Source organism: Zosterops lateralis (assembly GCF_965231275.1).
Source record: "Zosterops lateralis genome assembly, chromosome: 7".
Lineage (NCBI taxonomy): Eukaryota > Metazoa > Chordata > Aves > Passeriformes > Zosteropidae > Zosterops > Zosterops lateralis.
The window spans coordinates 29,484,789-29,505,658 of record NC_139767.1 but is presented as its reverse complement, the minus strand read 5'-3'; the positions used below and the strand labels follow the sequence as shown (position 1 = coordinate 29,505,658).

Sequence of the window (20,870 nt, the reverse complement as noted above, 5' to 3'; positions counted from 1 at the left end):
AGGAATTTTTTCAGGGAGAGCATGTATCTGGGCTAGTTGTGGGAATACAGATAAATAACAGATAAATCAGTTGCCCACCAAGAAACAAAGACATCCCCATGGGTCACTCAGCAGTGTGTCTGATGATACCTAGGCTTAGCTGGATGCTTATAATTTTTAATAACATCTGGTTATTTATCCATTTCTTCAATGAATGTTCAGTGAACTTAGGGGAGAAAATGTCATTTATCCATTATTTTAGTGTCCCATATTTGGCCACAAGGGTTAAATACACTACACGAAATGGCTGAAAACTAACTTTTGCAAAGGAAAGTGCTGAGCACTCAGCTGAAAACTCCACAGCTAGCTGGCAAGTTGGTCTGAAGTAAACACCCATTGCGACCTTCCACGATTGTGGAAGCATCTCTGGTAAAGAATCATGAAAATGGTAATTTTACTTTGCATCGTGACTTCATCTGGAAGGGTAAAGCAGGGAGAGGGAGTGGTTAACGATTAGCAGTTCAGCGGCTGAAACACTGTGACACTCGGTTCTCGGGGAGGCACAGGGGACTGCACAGCCCGGGCGCGCCCCGAGAGCGGGGAGAAGCCTGTCCTGCCCCGTGAGGAGGCGCGGCGGGGCCCGGGGCCCCCGGACATCCCGATGGGCCCGGAGGAGGCGGTCTGGTCCCGGCACTGGGCGGAGCTCCAGGCACTTGGGGTTTCGCCGCCGAGAATTGAAAGCGAAAGCGGCGGCGAGAGGAGCCGTCGGGCGGCCATGGAGGGGCAGCGCCCGTGCGCCTTCCCGCTGCTGGTGCGCGGGGACTGGGGCCCCGCCGAGCCGCCGCCCGCGCTCAGGAAGAAGCTGCTCTGCTACTTCCAGAGCCAGAAGCGCTCGGGCGGCGGCGAGTGCGAGCTGCGGACCGGGACCGACACCGGGACCGGGCACATCCTCGTCTGCTTCTCCTGCCCCGAGGGTGAGCGGCCGCGCCGGGGCGGGCGGGGGCTGCTGGTGGCGATGCCCGCGGCTCAGACGGGCGGGGGGCGGCCGCATCCCCCTGACCGGTGCCTGTTGTGTTGGCAGTGAGGGAGCGGGTGCTGCGCCGGCCGAGCCACGAGCTCGTGTGGGGGTCCGGAGGGCGGCTGTCGCTGCAGGTCACCGCGCTGCCCGCGGACGGCGGCCCCGCGCAGGTGAGGCGGGCGCAGGTGAGGCGGGCGCGAGTGAGGCGGGCGCAGGTGAGGCGGGCGCGGGTCCGGGCGGGCGAGGGAGGCACCGCGGTGACCGCTCTCCTCCCGTTCCCCTGCAGGAGGCGGGACCGGCCGGCGGGACCGAGACGCCAGGTACGAGCTGCGGCAGGAGCGGCGGGGGGCTCCGGGGCTGGAGGGGCACTGGGCTGTCCCTGCGGGGGAGCGGGGACTGGGAAACAGGCGGAGCTTCCTGCTGGGCCGGGCCGGGGGAACAGCGCTGCAGCGCTTTCATTCTCTTCCCCAGCGCTCCCCTTCACTTCCCGAATCCAAAACACGGTGTAATTCCTAAAGTGCAGCCCCTAAGCCACATCCCAGGTACCCGACAGAGTGAGCACGCTATCACGGCTGATACACACACACACACACACACACACACACACACACACGGCTAATCAATACACATACACCGCACAGTCAATACACACACACACACAGTGTCTAATCAATACACATACACTGCACACTCAATACACACACACACATACACATTGTCTAATCAATACACATACACTGCACACTCAATAGACACACACATACATTGTCTAATCAATACACATACACTGCACAATCAATACACACACATACATTGTCTAATCAATACACATACACTGCACAATCAATACACACACATACATTGTCTAATCAATACACATGCACCGCACAATCAATACACACACAGCTGTTCAATGCACATCTGGCTAATACACACACGTAGGACTAATCAGTGCACACACATGGCCAATACACAGCTAATCAATATGTGACTGTCAGTTCATACAGAAGTAATCCATATACACAGTTCTAATGCACACACAGAGCTCACTGAGCTCTACTTTCAGAGTACCTGCTTTTCAAAGCACCTGCTTGTGCACAGTGGGTTGATTGTGCAGGTGAGGGCTGAGGGCACAGGCTGCAAAAGCAATTTGCTCAATCTTACCATTGTTTTTCTACCATAGCTGCATTTCCTCTTCTTCTAAACTAGGAAGTTGAGCAGTCGAGCTGAATCAAAAGCGGCTCTTCCAGAAGTCTCGGGTTTCAAAGGCCCTTCCAAGGGCGGATGTCCTCAGCACCTCTCATGTTCAGGGCAGTTTTTTGTGCGAGGAAAGGGCTGTAGTGCATGGCAGGACCTGCTCGTGGTGGTTCATGCAGCATGGCTGTGTGCTGACATTATGTCCAGAAGCTTCTTGAGCTCAGAGTATTCCTGTAACCAGTCCAACATATGGTTTAAAAAGAGGAGTCTATGGAAGTCTGTGATTCTGACAAGTGTCAAATGAAACTCGGTTCAAGCTGTGTTAGCTCCTGGGTGTACATTAATGTTTTCTTCATGAAGTACCCAGCAACTGAGATACCGTTGTCCTTTATCTCTAGTTAATGAACCCCAGGTGTCTCTTCCCATCTCCCAGAATAAGGAAACTCCTGTGTGTACTCAGCAGGAGAAGACAGGTAAGTGTGTCACCCAGTGGTGACCATTGTATTCTTGCTTCTTTGGTTTTCTGGACCTTTCTGCTGCAGCAGTGCCCTGGTCACCCTCGTGGCTTGTGTTGTTTGCCTAATGGAGTGTAGGAATTGAGATCTCAGGCCAAAAGAAATAAATGTATTTTTTCCTTTCTGTGAGTCCCTTTAGAGCCCCCGCTTCACTGGCTGCCTCAGACAGATCAGTTCCTTAGGGGACAGCAGTGGAGGCTGGCCTTTGTTCTGGCTAAGGCTGTCCCTACCCAGACCTTCCCAGCAGCTGCCAGCCTTGCTGGGGCAGCCCTGTGCCGGAGCACCGGGAGCTGTGTACCCCAGGTACACCTGAGCAGCTGTGGCAGCCAGCAGGTACAGACCCCAGGTGACCCACAGCAATGTCTGGAACTGTGAATGGGGAGCATTCTCCTCACTGTGTGTCTGTGCAGAAGCTTTTGTATCTTTTATTTCTGCTGTCATTGTCTTCTGATGAACTGAAGAATTTCCTCCCTACGTGTTGATACGGCAACTCCCGCTAGTGATATGCTTAACTTGTTTGGGATTGTTACCCTGTTCTTTTCCCTGACCTTCAGTGTGATCTGAACAAAAAGTGGCATGAAAGTTTGGAAGAGAGGAAGCTTGGTTTCTCTCTTAACTTTTGCCTAAGGCATTAGGGTGTGATCTTTTATTTCAGAATCATGTGAGAAACTGGAAGCAGAGAAAGCAACCTCTAGGAATTCTGCTGTAGTAGTAACCACTGCCTCTGGGGAGGAAATAGAAGATGAACTTTTGGAAATGTACTTTGAAAATAAAAGGAAGTCTGGTGGGGGGAACATTGAGTCCTATGTCAAAAAGGATCAGCAAGTGATCATCACCTTTCAGGATGAGCAAGGTATGTTATGGGTGTTACAATGCTTAAGCTCCCTTTTAAAAATAGGCCTTTGCTGGTGCAGGATCTCTCTGGGGGCATTGCTCCAAGCAGAAGTGGTGTGTTATTGCTGTTGTTTAACGTGCTACTCTGCTGTGACATCTCTGTTTTTCTGTGGGACTAGATGCCCAAGAAGTTTTGCAAAGAAAGCATCACTTGAGTAAAATTGATCTGGTTGTGAAGCCGTGGCAAGTGGAGACTTCCCAGGAGTCTCGCCGAGTGGAGAACTCTGAAGGATCCCTGCTTCCCACTGCAGTTGTGCTGGAAAATGTGAAGGAGACAACAAAAGATTGCGTGTTAATTATGCTGGTAGAGAATGTCAGTGGCTTGTCAGAGGATGATGGTGACTTCAGGGTGGAAATGATACCAGAGTTATGTGCTGCTGTAGTTACTTTTACTGGAAATATTGGTAAGAAGGAGTGAGAGTTGAAGCTCTTTCTTATTAGCTACATTTGCATGAGCGTGTGTGAGTGAGATTAAGCTGGAAGTACTTTCTTTCATATTTTTAAGGTTTGATGTGATATTGTGTCCTTTTAAAGGAGGATTTACTCTACTGAAGTTAATGCTATAATCTTTATTTGTGAGGTATAGAGGCCAGTACAAGTCAAAAAGAGAGCTTCTCTGGTTTGGATAGTAAACACAACAGGTAGGACTAAAACCAAACTATAACTTCAAACAAGCAATGAAGGATGTAGTTGGTCTGAGAACAGATGGATGGTAAAAGCTATCCTTGCCAAAAGCTATCCTTCAGAGAAGGTGTAGTTTTTTCTGCCTTAGAAATGACTTGTCTCTCAAGTCATGCTCGCATCCTAAATTTTTGAAGTAGCCTTTAGTAAATAAGTAGATCTTTAAGAAACTGAATTGTTTTTCCTTAACAGACAGAAAAGTGACCTCACTGTCTTTTATTGTGAGGAGAACAGGAGGGAAGTAGCCAAAATGAGAATGTATTTATCATAAAACTGAAAGAATTTGATCTGTTAACTTGTGTTTTATTAGTTGTGTACAAAGCTGTAGCCCAAAAATGAACATGATCTTGTTTTCTGCTGGGGTTAAAGAAACCCGATGATGGTCAGTAGGAAAACTAGTGGCAGATTCTGGCTGCAGTCATTGTAGCCAACAACTGTGATCAACCATGAGGGGAATACTAAGTGACGGGTACTGAATATGTGGAAAGGAGTAACTTTGTGGGCAGCTCTGAGCTGATCTTGTAATTCAGTGCTTTGATCAGTGCCCACAATGATAGTCTGCTAACATCATGGTAGAAAAACAACCTCCAAGTCTGATCTTTTTTTTCTTCTCCTCCTTTCTCTTTCTAGATGCCGAGGAATTTGCTAAAAAGCTCAATCAAAACCACAGAGCAAGGAAACAAAACATTACTGCACGGTGCCTTGAGCGAACAAAAAGTGTTCGGGCTGAAAATATACCCCCCAACACCCCCAGTGACTATATCACCGTCTACTTTGAAAACGAGAAGTACGGAGGGGCACAAACGGTGGATGTTCAGCAGCTGCCTGATGAAGATGCAGCTATCATTACATTTGGTGACCAAAAAGGTAATGCAGAAATGCAGAGCCTTCATTTCTTCCAGAACCCCTCATTTAGAGACCAAAATGTGTGTTTTCTAGAGAAATGCCTCCTTTGCCCTTGTAAAACAGCAGATCTAGTGCTTTCCCTGCAGGTCTCATGCTAACTGGAGTGCAAGCTTCAGTTTTGGACCAGCTGGGCATAAGGCATAGATTTTTTATTTTTTATTTTCTACACAGTTTGTTTCACCCAGGCCCTGATCCTTACAGAGTTCAGGTTGCAGTTTGGGTTCTGTGGAGAGTGCACAGCCCCACGGGCACAGGGGACTTCTCCCTCACCTGCCATCTTGACCCCCAGCTGCTCATGGCAACATGCCATCCATGTCTGCCTCATCTTAGCACAATTTCTCAGGCTGGTGAGCAGATGCTCTGGGTTGTCCAGTCAATGGCAGAAAGATGAGTGACTGTGAAAAGTGCAGGATAAGGGAGAAGCTGGAGGCATTGCAGTGAAGGGGGGAAATGAAGGGGAGTTGAAGGAAAGAGATGGTCTTTTGGGGGAAAACAGGAGCTGTGGTTTGAACTGCTGAGTAATAGCCCAAACAACTATGGAGCTGGGCACTTCAAGTGCAGCATATAAGAGAAGTGGGGACAGAGATTATGCACACCTCCTCCCAGAGGTGGATGCTGTTTGCTTGACTGTCTCTCTTCAACTTAGTTTCTGACATTTAAAATAAATAATTTTTCAAATAGTTGGAATTATTTTTATCTGAGAAGGGGAGGAAATTAATCTAAAATGTTCTTAAAAATAAGAAACATTATTATATAGAAAATATAGTTTAAAGGCACCCAAACAATTAAAAAAAATCCAAAACAAAAGAGAAGACCTTAAGTGCTGACATTAATAACTTGGGGGGGTTGTTTTTTTGTTTGTTTTAGATGTAATAAATATCCTGGCAAAGAAGCATTCACTCAACAAAACACCAATCTTTGTCTATCCTTACTACATCTCACTGGAAACAGCTCTGTATGGGAAGGAAGGGCCACAGATAAAGAAACCAGATCCAATTACATTGCCTCTGGATCCCTATATCTGGAATTATTTGCAAGGAAACAGTAGCTTAATTGAGGCAATAGATCATGAAATGGCAAAGTGTAACTGTGTGCCAGTGTGGCCTGACTCCCTCTGTGCAGATCCAGAAGTTACTTTGCAACCTTCAGATATTTTTTCTGAGCGGAAGAGATCAGTATCTCGATTGGTCAAGGCATGGAAAGAGAACGTTTCCACAGCATTTTCACACAGCATATCAAAATACGAAGCAATTCAATGTCAAGTAAGCACAGAAGTGTGGGAAGCCATTAGGAACAGCTTTCCCCATGACGACGTTCTGGTGATCCCAGATATTTCCGAGGATTTACATGTTCTAGTAGGTGAAAAAGAAGTTGTGAAGAAGGTTGAACAAGAACTGGAGCTTCTGATCAAAAAGGCCACCAGAGAAATTGAAAGAGAAAAGCAAAGAACTGAACTGGAGATCAAGACAGTGAATCCAGGGGAATATGGACTTTTACAGATTATTGGTCTTGAAGAAAAATTTCGTACAGAGTTCCCAGACTTGCAGATAACTTATGATTATTTGCAGAAAAGGATTAAAATATCTGGAGTGCCTGAGGAAGTTTATAAAGTAAAAGGAGAAATACTTGATCATGTACACAAAATGGCAAATAAAACAATTAATATCCACCCTTACATTTTTCAGTTTTTACAGCATATTGATAGTGAAACTCTGTCACAGAACCTGTTTATATCAAAAGAAATTAGTGCCCTTTATGAACTTGGTGCAGGAGTGATCATCCTGAAAGGGAGTGCTCCTGAAGACCTCCTAAAAGCAGAGGAAGAAATAAAGAAAGGACTGGACCACAAAAGTATTACTTTGGAGGATGGGTCAGTCCTCCAGAAGGAGGAATGGCAGGTGCTAGCGAAGGAAATCTGTTCCAATGGAGCTGTAGTAGTCACTCATGCAGAGACTCAGATCATGATTGCTGGTCTTTCTGAAGCAGTAGCAAAAGCCTTTGAGGAACTTTCCAGCTTTATAGACAAAAACACACAGGTAGAAAGGGTCATTGAAGGAAAGCCGATGGCACTCATAAAATTTTTTGAGAAAGAGAAGATCGATGATTGGGCTGCCTTAGAAAAAAAAGGTGTGAAAGTTGACTTTAGCACGCAGAAAAACTGTGAAGTTATATCCTTGATTGGGCCGAAGACCGAAGTGCTGGAGGGAGTCAGCTTAGTTGAGCGAATTCTATCTGGGCTGCATTTTAAGCGTGTGATAATTGACATGCCAGGAGCCAAGGGTTATATAAAAGAGCAAGCACACCTTTTGGCTCCCCATATAAAACAAGTGTTCAAGTGTTTAATCCTGCTGGAAGAGCAGCTGCAAGAACAGAAAGAAAATAGTAACAGAGGCAAGCCCTATATGCAGGTGGCCGTGGGTGAAACTGTAATAGCGCTTTATAAAGCTGACTTGTGCACTCATGCTGTTGATGTTGTGGTGAATGCATCTAATGAAGACCTAAGACACATTGGTGGCCTTGCTGAGGCCCTGTCAAGAGCAGCTGGCCCAGCACTGCAGGTGGAGTGTGATGAGCTGGTGAGGAAGTTTGGGAGTTTGCAGCCTGGTGACGCGGTGATCACGCGTGCAGGGAGACTGCCCTGCAAGAACGTCATTCACGCTGTTGGGCCCAGGTGGAGCGAGGAGAAATCACTAACGTGTGTGGACTTGTTGAGGAAGACAGTGAAAAATTGTTTACAACTAGCTGAAACACACAAGCATCGTTCCATAGCTCTGCCTGCTATAAGTGGTGGGATTTTTGGCTTCCCACTGGAACTGTGTACTTATTTGATTGTATCCTCCATCAAGGAGACCTTGGAAGAATCCAAGGGGAACAGCAGCTTGAAGGAGGTTCATCTTGTGGGTTTTGCACAGGATAACATTCAAGCTTTCAGCAAGGCGTTCAGAGAAGTGTTTCCAGATTCTTCACTTTTCTACGGGTCACCGCATCATGTCAGTACAGTTCCTAGGCAGAGGAAAGCTTCTAAGCATTTTAAGAACTTCCCATACATAACAACTCAGGAAGGCCTTAACATCATGCTGCAAACAGGAAGCATTGAAGATGCTGCAGTAAGTGTTCCAAATTACGTCCTATTGATATATCAAGTGGGTTCTTTTGTGTCTTTTTTTAAAACTGAGAAACACGGAACCAATGTAATTGGTGAACACTGGCATGAAACATGCATGTGGTATTGCACATGTTATTGTGGAGAACCAGTGTCATTAATTGATTGCTAGTTGCCTCCCGCACTGAATTTCTATTAGCTAGCTGATAGATACTTTACTGGCATTGCCATTACTGGAAGCAGCTTCATCCAGGACCCTTCCTGCAATCGCCTGCAAAACCTCTGAGGAGTGGTTGCCTTCCACAGCTTGTGCATGCAGCTCCTCCAGTTGGCCAGGGCAGAATGTATGTTAAAATGTGTATAGGGACCCTTCCTGAGGAGCTAAACGATGTTTAGTGCCCTTTATATTTTTCTCGTTCATAAGTGACTGCTTTTCTCACTCCTTTCTCCTTAGATTATCCCCAGTCTTTGTCTTCAGTGACTGCTTGTCCCCCTAAACCAGCCACACAAGGGGGCCCTGCCTGCCTCAGTGAACTCAGAGTCTGGTCTGTGAGCCTCTCTTTAAGAACCAACTTGCACAAATGTTTTTCAAATGGAGGTGAAATGAATAAATGAGGAATGCAGAATTGTTATGTTTGTCCCATTAAGCTGAAATTAATTTCATTGTTAACTCAGTTTTGTTTCTTTGAGCCAGCTCATGATATTAGAATTGAGCATAATTTCTGGTTTATTGCAAAACTTTGTTCACTCTGGTTGCTGTCCCAAAAATTGACCTTGTAAACCATCAGGCAGGCTGTATTTGATTATCCAATGCAAAATTTAAATTTGATACTTAGAAGCTCTTGTGTTTTTCAGACATCCGTTGTTGTTGTCAGTGTTGGCAAAGATCTCCAGCTTGACAAAGGGCCACTTGGTAGAGCTTTGCTAAGCAAGGCAGGGCCAATGCTTCAGATAGGCTTGAAAGAAGAAGCCTGGAGGCTTCTTCAGGAAGAAGGTGGAGGAAGAACAGCTGAAGAAGGATCTGTGTTGAAAACTAAAGGTTACAATCTGGCTTGCAGTGTTGTGCTTCATGCTGTGGTACCTATGTGGTCCCAGAAAAACACAGCTTCAAAGGTAAAAGGGGTTTTATTTGCCTGAATTTGTCTGGGATTCATAGTGTGTTTGATGCCATTTTTCCTTTGAAATGGGGGACAGTGTCTCATAGAAGATGAGAGAGTTTGAGTCATTCTCTTTTAACTGTGGGCCGATCCCTTGCTGACTAATAAATTCCTTGTGAATTCCTTGTGTATGGAATTAATTGTATCTTGATACTAAGAGATAGCTGAAAGAGAAAGTGTTGCAATACACATACTGGGAAAAAATTACTTCCAATAACTGAAAAAATAATTGTGCTTTACAGGTCTTGGGTGACATAATCACAAAATGCCTGGAGATTGCTGAAGAACTGTCTTTGAAATCAATTACTTTTCCAGCAATTGGGACAGGGAATTTAGAATTCCCAAGACCTGTTGTTGCTAAATTATTGTTTGACAAAGTGTTTGAATTCAGTAGTCAAAACAGAGTAAATTCTCTTGAAGAAGTTCACTTTCTGTTGCACCCAAAAGACACAGCTAATATTCAGGTGAGTTACTGTGGTGTCCTCTCTCTATTATATTATGGTATATCTATATCTGTCTCGTGATACTTGGCTATCTGATGATCTTCAAAGAATCCTCAAGGTGGTTGTTTTTATACTAAAGAAAAGGTTTGCTGACAGTCTCATCTATACTGAAAGTTCTCTTTTTGATTCTACCTCCCACGGTCACCCACCTATTGAGAACAGTCTTGCTCCATTCCTGGGAATAATACACACAAAAGTGTAATTACTCTTTATCTCATGAACTCACCTAATTCTTCAGTCTGTGGCTCAGACAAGTTTGCTGTAACTCCTGCTTCAGTGCCCACACCCTTGGAAAAAAGTTGTGCTTTTAATGGAGTGCCGGTTTCTTTTTAGGAGGAATCATTCTGCTAGGATTGCTGTGCTGGTAAACTTCTCCAGTAGAAACATATAAATATTCTCCATTCCCCTCTCTTCAGTGTCCCATTAGCATAAATTTTCTATATCCACACTCAGGTTACTCATTTCACACCAAAAGAGAGCAAGCACGCTATGAATTGATGTCCAGATAAGTGTTTGTGCATCCGTTGCCTTCTGTACCTTGTGCAAGAGCTAATGCATTCTGAAAGGCTAAACTTGAAGGCTGCTGTGTCAAAGCCTGAGCTATTGTGCCTAGAGAAGGGTGGCATCACCTGTAAGAGCTGAGCTTGTGTGAACTACTCACTCGCTGTAAGGATGCCTTCTCCTGTGCATCCCTGTGGAAAGGTGATTAGGGCTTTGACTCAGCTATTTGTGATCCTGTGTGTTGCTCACACTGAATAGCCTTGCCCTCTGAGAATAACATCTGCCAGGACTTGCCATCAGCATTGTGGCAGATGACGTGAAGTAATTTGCATTTAGCTCTTTCTAAATGCTTTTTAGCTTTGCTTTTCAAACCTTTATTTCTACTGTGTAAAGACTTCTACAGGGGTTGATTGTAATTTCATTCTCTAGGAATTTTCAGATGAACTTGAAAACAGGTCTGTAGCTGTTAAAGTGCAGAAGCCTTCTCCAAATTATGCTAGCCAAGGCACAGGTAAGGTTTGTTCACAAAAGCTGTGTGCCTACTGACTTTTTTTATTTTTTCCAAGTATTCCAGGGAATGCCTTCATTATGGATATTTAGTACTTGCTTTGGGAGCATGTCATTCCCAAAGTGTGAGTGGCTGCTGTAAAGGCGGTGTTTTCAGGCTGAGTGTCTGTTATGTCTGAGATAGTGTTAGAGATGCTAAGGAAAAAAGTGTTCCTGTGCTTCCTTATCTGGATAGTGCCCTTGTAGTTTGGAATAGCAGAAGCTATGAGGTGTCAAGGGCATAAGTAGTGCTTTTTCTTTTATTGCTGCAGCAGTAGATTAAGCTGTGAACAAGTTAGTGTCTTCCTCTGTCCTGGGAAGGCAGGTGGGATCCTGGTTATGTGTGTTAAAGTGGTCTTTGAAATACTCTTAAATCTTTTAGGTGTTCAGATGAACAGCAAAACCAAACTGAAATGTCCATGGTATTAGCCATCTTAATGGAACTGCAGCCTGTAGAAAAATGAGTTACATATTCAAAACTTAATTATGACTTTACAAGTAACATATGAGTAAAAAGTTCTGCCTTTTCAAGAAGTAGAGAGCCTGCCTGGAAACTCTGTCAGACACAGGAGCAAGAGAGTGAGAATTGGAGAGTTTGCTGCTCTCTTACACTGGAGTTTTGCAATGGTAAAATGTCACTAAGTAGTGTCTGCATACCAGGTGTGCAGCAAAACCCATTTTCCCTGCCATACTGCCATGATAGAAATGATGGGAATGAGTGCAGATTGAGTACAGACTCCTGTGAGAAGCAATGGTTTTCAGTTAGCATGGCAGGCAATCCTTTCCATAGGCTGAGTCTGTAGCCACCTGTGGTCTCTGTAGACAGGCATGAGAAAAAGTCCCTTACCTTTTACATCATCACTGCCTTCTGCTCAGGGTCTGTATTTCTTTCCCTGCATCTTTTTCTCCTATGCCTTCGACCTCAGCACACAGTGGTGTGCCTGAAATGACCATTGGCTCCATCGTGTTCCGGGTGGCAGAAGGTGATATTACCAAGGAGGAGGGAGATGCCATTGTAAACATAACAAACCAAGCCTTCAACCTCAAAGCAGGTATTTTAATTGATATTATGTGTGAAAAAAGTAAATGTGATTGGAAGGGCTGGGAAAGAAGAGGAGCAAGTATTTTTCCTCTATGCTTTAAACCGTTTTATTTGTTTCACTGTGTAGTTTCTGTTTTGCTTCTTAGGGTACAAAAGTTCAATGCGGAAGTGCCTGAAACTTTATCCACTTGTAAATTGGCATGTTTAAGACTCCCTTGCAGAAAGGGAAAGGGAAACTAATACATATATATTTATAAAATCTTTTTATAGAACACCTCTCAGACTAAAGGAAGAGACAAGCGTCAATGGGATTTTGACATTAGTGAAACTTGTTAGGTACCCAAAACATCAATTTGAATTGAAAAGCACATAAGGCTAAAATTTTGGCTACAGTGTTTTTCATTTTTAATCTGTAATGATATCAGAATTGAGGTGCTTTAGATGGGATGAGGCATACAGTTTTGCCTCAGATTGGTCTTTAACAGCAGTCACAGTCATTTCATGTTGCTCTTCTCATTTCAGGTGTCTCCAAAGCAATTCTGAATGGTGCTGGAAAAGCAGTTGAAGATGAATGTGCTGTACTAGGTATGGTACAACATTTCTGACCTTTCCAAGGGTGTTAATGCAGGTCAGGGAATCTCTTGGAATACTTTCTCAGTACTGACTACTGTAGTTCCATCTGTATTAGGCACGGAATTACAGCAACTAGTTTTTAATCAGTTAAAGTGATATTTGTAAAACATCTAATGAGGGAAGGAAAAGAAAAATCTTCAAGAGGAGACAGCTTCTAAGCATACATAAAGATCCAACTCTATTAGTTATTACATCCTCCTATTCCAATAAAGATTTCCATGATAAAAACAGAGTCAACATCAAACAGAGCCAGGAGCAAGGGGTGATGCTGGCAAAAATGTTAATAGAGAACCATCTCTCACTGGAAACAACTGTGTAGCTGCAAGTCCTTTTGTTATTTCCCAGTGAGATGTTTGCTGTTGGCCTAACTAGTAACTCTCTACCACATCCTCTGGGTGGCTACTTTTCAGTTGTGTGAAGCTGGCTTCCTGCCTCAGAAGAGGAATTTTATTTGTAGGGCAAATAGAGCTGTTGGCCAGCAAGTAAAATGAAAGAGGAGTAAAAATGGATGAGTATGTGGTTTAGAATACCAGAATATGAGGGGAGTGAGAAATATGCAAGTGTGGAGGTCAGCTTGGAAGACCAACCAAAGGAAAAGATTTATGTGGAAGAGATCCAAAGTAAACAAACTTCTCTTGCACAGGCCAAGAGGGTAATTTGGGCTAGGTGGCCTGCAGGTAGATGGCATATATATATGTGTTTGTGTGTGAAGGCAGAGTGCCAGTCTGCATGAAGTTCTCCAAGTTTACTGAGCAAACATGACAAATAAACAACACACTAGATTTATTTGCCAAAGGAGGCAAATATTTTACAAAGGTAAACTGAGTTCTTGTGTCTTGGAAGTGAAAATTGAGCAAAGGTGTTGCTGACTTTATGGGGGCATATTTGTCACCACTTTGTATTTCCCAATGAGGACTAGTACACATCTGTATTGAGGATAATTGTTGATTATTTTCTCCTATTTTTGTTTCAGCCCAGAAAGCTGACAAAAACTATGTCATCACCCAGGGAGGAAACCTGCCATGCAAAAACATAATGCATTTTGTTTCCCAAGATGATATCAGGTCCCTGGTTTCCCAGGTGCTCCAGGAGTGTGACCGGCAGCAGTACACCTCTGTCGCCTTGCCAGCAATTGGAACAGGTCTGTGTCTCCCTTTTCTGAAGAGGGTTCAGTACATGTGATCCTGCTGATCTCAGGGCTCAAGTGATGAGTTTGATTTATCTGAAGAGGTTATTATTTGGTGAAAATTTATTTGGAAATACGCAATCTTTAAAAGTGGTGTTAGAGGCTTATGAAAGCTAATAAGCTTTACTCCTTACAGTGATCTCGTACATAAAGAGCATGAGTTTTCTAAAGTCAGCACTTCCTTGCTAACAGGGATTCAAAAGTATGTCTGTGCTTGCTGAAGAACCTGCAGCCTGGTATGTGTGGGCAGCTCATAAGAGAATAGCCAGGGACCCACTTCTCCATTGCTGAAATCAGCAGATGATGGAACTCTGGCCAGCAGCAGCACGATATTTGGGTTGATACAGATGGAACATGAACCTGTCAAAAAGCCCAGATTGTCCCTCTGTATTCTCTTGTTATTTTCAGTTAGTTTGGTAGAAATCTCTGCAGCTGGAAAATCCAGAACTGCACCCCATGTGCGTGGGAACCTCTTGCATGAATAAAACTAGGCTTGCATTTTGAGCAAGGAATGCACTACTGGGCCACTGAGGAGCAGGCCTGTGGCCTATTAGTTGCCCAGGCCATATCATCTACATCATTACCTGATTGGTTGCCAAGACAACAAAAGGAAACGTCCATTTTCCCTAGCTGGAAAGGTAGTCCCCAACTTTTTTTCCTGATAAATAGAAACCTTTCTTAATTGGCAGCCTGACATTGTTCTTAACCTGTTTATGATCCAGGTGATTGTGGGCATGTTCATAGCTGTTCTTTTAAAGATGTTTTAATCATCTATAACAGTTATTAACACTTTTTTAGAGCAAAATACCTGCAACTTTTTTCAGGAGCGGCACGTCGCAATCCAGCTGAGGTGGCTGACAACATGATAGATGCAGTAACTGACTTTGCAAAAAAGAATTCTGCTACGTCTCTGAAAACGATTAAAGTTGTCATCTTTCAGCCACACCTGTTGAGTGTGTTCCAAGCAAGCATGCAGAAAAGAGAAAAGTCTACTGCAACACGACTCAAATTGTTTGTTTCCAAGGCATATCACATGGGTAGATGTAAGTAGATGTCACTTAAGTACAGGTTATAGATCAATCTGTTTAGCACCAGCTAATAGAGATTAATATTAATGACAATATTTATGTATTTCAATGTAGCACTCTGGAGCTCTGAGAAACATTCCCCAAAGGAAAAAAACAAAGTGGTTTTGGAAAAGAAAATCGACCTGGCTGTTGTGCAGATTTGTGGTGAAAATAAAGAAAAAGTGGAAGAAGCTGAAAAGTGGCTGAGAAATGCAATTTCAAGAGAACAATCTCATACAGAAATTGTAGATGAGTCTATCTCTCATTTCAGTGAAGAAGAGAATGAAGAACTGGCTGATCTACAAAAGAAATTAAAAATTGTTCTTAGTTTGAAGAGTACCTCTATTGAAATTTCAGGGGTTATAAAAGATGTCTGCCTGGCTTCTGTAGCTGTTCATAAAATGATTCTCAGGGTAAAAGCTGCTAAAGAGGCCCAGGCAAAACTTTTACAAAATTCAATTGAATGGAAATATCTTGAAAAGGATTCTTACGTGCCCTTCAACAGTCTCACAAATATGGAGTTGGAAAATGCTTACATGGGAAAGCAGAAAACCATTGAAGTCACCATTGGTGAGCGAATATACACAGTGGATATGGAACGTAAGAGTGCTGTGGATGCCCAAGGAAGACAGATATCCATTACACGTGTTGACAAATCTGAGGGTAAGTAAAGGCATCTTGGCAGACTGAGGTTCCCATGTGAAAACATGGTTGCATCCAGTAAGAAAAAGGAGAAGAGAATGATGAGAATATTTAAAATATATGTTAGGAGCTTTGTGCAGGTACTTCTCGGGAGAAGGTAGAAAGGAACCAAATTGGGAAATAAAAAAAAGTTCCCGCTATTTAAAATATTTTGAAAAGAGAGTAATGCATTCTGATGTTCTTAACAGGCTTATTAGCAATAATTTTCTTTTAGCAACTGTCATGGTTCTAGATCTCGGCTCACTTCTATTCTTGAGCCATTCTCTCTTCCATTTACTACTGGTTCTTTACAAGACAAGGAGATACCTCTTTCCCAGTCATCCATAAGCAAGATGTATGGACTTCTAGGAGGATTTGTAGCAGGTCATGTTTAATTTTAAGCAGGGGATTTGGTGAGTAGGATTGATCATGTTTCTTCTGCAGATCAAACAGTGCTCCCTCCAACGTGGGACCATATGGAAAACGAGCAACTCAAAATAGTGGAACTAAAACCAGACTCAAGAGAGTATAAAGATGTGCAAGAAAGGTTTCTGCAGACCTGTCAGTCATTCAAAATTGAAAAGGTAAAAGCAAGTCATAATTTCTGAGCAAAAATAACTTGATGGCAAGCGACGAACGATACTGGTAACAACAGAAAAAGGAATTGAATTCCCCTGGGATTTCTAAAGTTGGACAAGTCTTTCTGGCTGTCACTAACTTTATTCAGATTTAATCAGTTGAATGTTGCAGTTGAGGTATTTGCAGCAGCTCTTCAGCAGCCACTTCTGCAGCTCAAGGGGAGAGTGCTCTTCCTTGGAATGGTTTGTGCTGTAGCAGAGCACACCTTTTGCCCACATAAGCCACGTGTGCTGTGCAGGCCCAGCTGGCATCTACAGGCTGGAAACCTGGGAAAGCTCCTGTCCTATTTCCCTGGAAGTGTTTGTCTCACGGTTTGGGCTGAATTCTGCTATATGCCATGCCAGATTTTGGAAGGATTTGACTAACTTATTTCATCTTTTGGTTTATGTGCATTGGAGCTAGGACGGGAATCTTAGAAGCTGACTGAATATGCTAATTTTTTTCAAGACAGCAACCTATCCACTTTTTTCTTTCTTTCCTTCTCTCTGACTTTCAAACTTCACAGATTGAAAGGGTACAGAATCGATATTTCTGGAAGAACTACCAAATAAAAAAGTATGAAATGGAAAAAAAAAATGGCCACAAAAATAATGAGAGACTTCTGTTTCATGGGACGAGTCAAGAGTCATTAGCCTTAATTAACAGACATGGATTTAACCGGAGCTATGCTGGAATGCACGGTAATGTAACTTTCCAAACAACTCTTGTTTTCCTGTATAGGGCTAGGACTGATTTGCCATGCCATGTATAGTCCTACCTTGTATGCAAAATTATTTGTTTTATGGTATCTCCCTATTGCAAATAAAAAGCAGAGTTGTCCAGAGATTCACAGGCTCTGAAGGTGGCAGATAAGGAATTCTGCTACTGAAACACTCTCAGACCTTTGGCTTTTCTGATTACAGCTGCAAACTTTGGAAATGGAACATACTTTGCTGTTAACGCCAACTATTCTGCCAACGACCTCTACTCTAAACCAGATGCAAATGGGAGGAAGTACATGTACTTGGCCCGAGTCCTTGTTGGAGAATATTCTCTGGGGAAAAAAGGATCCATTACTCCAGCACGAAAAAACCTTAGCAACGCTGTAGATCTGTTTGATAGTTCAACTGATAACATGATCCATCCATCCATGTTCATAATTTTTAATGACATTCAAGCTTACCCAGAATACCTTATCACTTTCACAAAGTAAGGATTTTGATTGCAGCCACAACTGCATGTCTTTCAGACCTTATGTAGGATGGAAACACCTGTAACAAAACACACAACAAAAATAACAAAGAGTTGTGTCAAATTAAATTCTTCCTTGATTTAAGCCATCTCTGGCAATTTCTGATTCCCCTGAAGCTTGTTTACACTTGGAGCAGCTGAATGTATTAACACTCAAGCGCAATATTGTACTGCAATACTCTCTTAGATTACGTAGTGAATCTTTGTACTGTATCAGCCTTTCCACACAGCCTTAGGGCCTTCCTAACTGCTGGGGGGGAATTAGAAGAGATAATGCAGCCACGGACTGTTCAGTGTTGCATTTCTGATACCTTCTTATACTCTGTGACAATCTTACAATGAATTATGTTAGCCCAGTTTTCAATAAATAAACCAGTTGTACTTAATGGCTTGTGTTTGTCTAAACCTCTTGGAACATTTAGCATTGGTTTCTAACCAGTGAACTTCAATGAACATTACAAATATGGATTGACTTGGTTTTAATACAATAACCCTGCAGCATCCCCAACTTTGAAAAGCCCTTGGCTCCTCTGAATGTATTGGGTTTGACTTGGTTGTATGATTTAGGAAAAAAAAAATCTTCCAATGCTTTCTTTACATAGTTAGTTAGGTTAAAGTTTTACCGTGGGTTGGCATGTCTGTAGGAACAATAAGTACTGTAGGGTAACTGTGGCCAAGGGACACCTTTTCTAGGGAAGGTGGTGTGGAATAACATGAATCTGCAAGTCAGGTATCTCAGTATAAACCTCAGGCTGTGCATTTGTACCCCTCTTCTCACTCCTTCTGTGACAGCACTGGAACTGCTCCCTTTGGGCTTTTTTGCTTTTTACTTTGTCAGTTTTCTAACCACTGAAAATTGCTGACTGTTGAAATGAAGTGTGTTGAAATCAATTTAACCTAGAGCTGGAAATCAAGGCAGTGGTATGGGTGCCCAAAGTCTTAAGTTTTGCTTGTACAGAGAATAAACTTACTAAATTCCTGGAACAAATGCCTGTGGCCAGTGGTTCATCAGTGTGCTGGGAGCCAGAGGAGATGGCTCCAGGTGCTTCATTGCTGCTGATGGGTCACTGGTACCAGTCTGACCATTCTCTCCAGGAGCCAGTCCTGCATCAGGTCTCAGATTCCCCAGCACCACAAGAAGCTGCACAGGACACCAAGGTGTTTCTTCACCAGTGCTTGCATTACAGGTGCCTGGGGCAGAAACCTGCCACCTGGGCTTTGTGCAGCCCGGAGTGACTGATGCTGCTTTTCCAAATGGGTTTATTGTAACAGGCAAAGGCCAGAGGCAGGAGCATACAAATGGACTGAGAATCATTGAAGAGACTTGAATTGGAAAGGACTCATAAGAATTGAGTCCAGCCCCTGGTCCTGCACAGGACATCCCCCAGTGACACCATGTGTCTGAGAGCATTGTCCAAATGTTTTCTGAATGCTGTCAGGCTTGGTACTATGACCACTTCCCCAGGGAGCCTGTTCCAGTGCATAACCACCCTTTGAGTAAAGAACTTTTTCCTGATATCCAACCTAAATCTCTCCTGACATAACTTGTTCCACCCTGATCTTGTCCTTTTGGCAGCAGTGATGCAAAATGTGGAATATGTAAAATCTTTTTTATGGAGCCATGTTCTTTGGTGTTTGTTCTTTGTACACTTTCAAGTTTAATCTACAAGAAAGGAGATTTCATCCTATAAATAGGTAGCTAGCAAGTAAGCTCTAATGTAACAGGTATTAGGAAAACAAAATACTTGTTAGTAGAATTGTCTTGTTAAGGTTTAGGGCTCAATATTTTCTAGTGATTTGAGACTTAGGAGGATGTTAACAAAGCTTGGAAAGAAGGATTTACCACTGATAGTGGGCACAAAGAATGCAGAATTTACAAGCCACAAGGACATCTGGCAGAAGCCCCAAGATAAGGAAAAAACAAAGACAACTCAGCAAGCATGCTAAATCAGCTCTTCCTGGGTTAAGGTAATTCCAGCAAGGGGAGATTGTGACCACCAAGTCATGGCCCACTGAGTCAAGAAACCCACTGACCAAAAGAAGAGAAAGACTGAACTGATTGGCATGAGAACCAAGAGAATCATTAACCAACAGAAGATAGAATACTAATTAATAAGAGAAGTAAGTAACTTGTAACAACGAACATTAATGCCATTTTTTTGCTCAAATGTACAATGAGTGAAAAGATTTGGTAGTCGCCGTGCTGGCTTTGTGGATTTGCCACCCAGCCCCCCTGTCTGTGCAGAACTGTAGATGAACCAAGTGCCTCGACTCTGTGTGTGGATTGGCCTCTTGCAGAACGGGTGGAAGAACTTCTCTTGGGACAACAGCGAGAGGGGCTGCCAGCCCCCGGCAGAAGGGCAAGCAGGGCATTAGATAAGGCAAAGGAGGCGCTTTGGATGTTGTAGGCGGGGAGGAGCGTAAGGAGCAGGTGTGAAGCCGTGCCTGGGGGCCGAGGAGGCGACAGAGGCAGAGCTTTCGCGGGAGGCGGCAGCGGCGACACAGAGGGTAAGTGATTGTGGGGAAAAGCCGCGCCCTGAGCGCGGAGAAACGAAAGCGATAGCGCGGCGGGGAGAGCAGCTGTGGAGCGGCCATGGAGCGGCAGCGCCCGTGCGCCTTCCCGCTGCTGGTGCGCGGGGACTGGGGCCCCGCCGAGCCGCCGCCCGCGCTCAGGAAGAAGCTGCTCTGCTACTTCCAGAGCCAGAAGCGCTCGGGCGGCGGCGAGTGCGAGCTGCGGACCGGGACCGACGCCGGGACCGGGCACATCCTCGTCTGCTTCTCCTGCCCCGAGGGTGAGCGGCCGCGCCGGGGCGGTCGGAATGAGGGGACCCGGCGAGGACAGGGACCGGGACATGGATTAGTGTCTGGGCTCCCTGCGGAGGTGGTGGGGTCGTAACTCACAAGTCTAAACTCTCTGCAAGTTAAAAGATACATACTAATTTACTTAGTAATGCGATGTAATAATACATCCCGTCTGGTACGTGATGTGCAGTGTCTGTAGTATATAATATGTCGTATACACCCTCTACTTTGTAATACAGAACAGTGTGTATGTAAACGTGGTGTGATTCTTGTGGATATCCTGTGCTGGTCCAAAAGTTGGACTCGATGATCTTTGTGGGTCCTTTCTAACTCAGAATATGATATGTACTTCTATATATGCTTAGATTTGGTGCTTAGTACTAGCCTCTGGATTGTGTTTGGCATAAAGGCTGTAAGCAAATAAATATATCCTAGGAGGAATATATACATATTCATCTTGATGCACAGTAGTATTCTCTATATTTCACTCAGAATAATCATTCTACTTCTGTAACTAACAATTAGATTAATTACATACATATATATATATATATATATATATATATCAAATGACATCTGTAACATGCACA

The 20,870-nt window shown here is 43.8% G+C and overlaps 2 protein-coding genes across 2 annotated transcripts in view; both read left to right on the top strand.

The window, feature by feature from the left end:
- Positions 1–640: 640 nt before the first annotated feature.
- Positions 641–20,870, top strand: part of LOC310911412 (protein mono-ADP-ribosyltransferase PARP14-like) — a gene marked incomplete at both ends in the record, with an annotated part of 36,951 nt that continues 16,721 nt past the window's right edge. Inside the window, 11 exons of the mRNA XM_083864904.1 lie at positions 641–953; positions 1,132–1,317; positions 2,593–2,667; positions 3,365–3,562; positions 3,723–4,007; positions 4,915–5,151; positions 6,058–8,297; positions 9,149–9,406; positions 9,693–9,914; positions 10,884–10,970; positions 20,042–20,270. Of these exons, the coding sequence (XP_083721030.1) occupies positions 641–953; positions 1,132–1,317; positions 2,593–2,667; positions 3,365–3,562; positions 3,723–4,007; positions 4,915–5,151; positions 6,058–8,297; positions 9,149–9,406; positions 9,693–9,914; positions 10,884–10,970; positions 20,042–20,270 (4,330 nt within the window). The remainder of the gene's footprint in view (positions 954–1,131; positions 1,318–2,592; positions 2,668–3,364; positions 3,563–3,722; positions 4,008–4,914; positions 5,152–6,057; positions 8,298–9,148; positions 9,407–9,692; positions 9,915–10,883; positions 10,971–20,041; positions 20,271–20,870) is intronic.
- Positions 11,903–17,854, top strand: LOC310911811 (protein mono-ADP-ribosyltransferase PARP14-like). Its single transcript, XM_083865789.1, has 8 exons — positions 11,903–12,052; positions 12,565–12,627; positions 13,649–13,816; positions 14,686–14,904; positions 15,004–15,591; positions 16,054–16,193; positions 16,754–16,928; positions 17,151–17,854. Exons 1-8 carry the CDS (start codon positions 11,911–11,913, stop codon positions 17,438–17,440), a joined length of 1,785 nt encoding a protein of 594 aa, XP_083721915.1. The 5' UTR covers positions 11,903–11,910; the 3' UTR covers positions 17,441–17,854.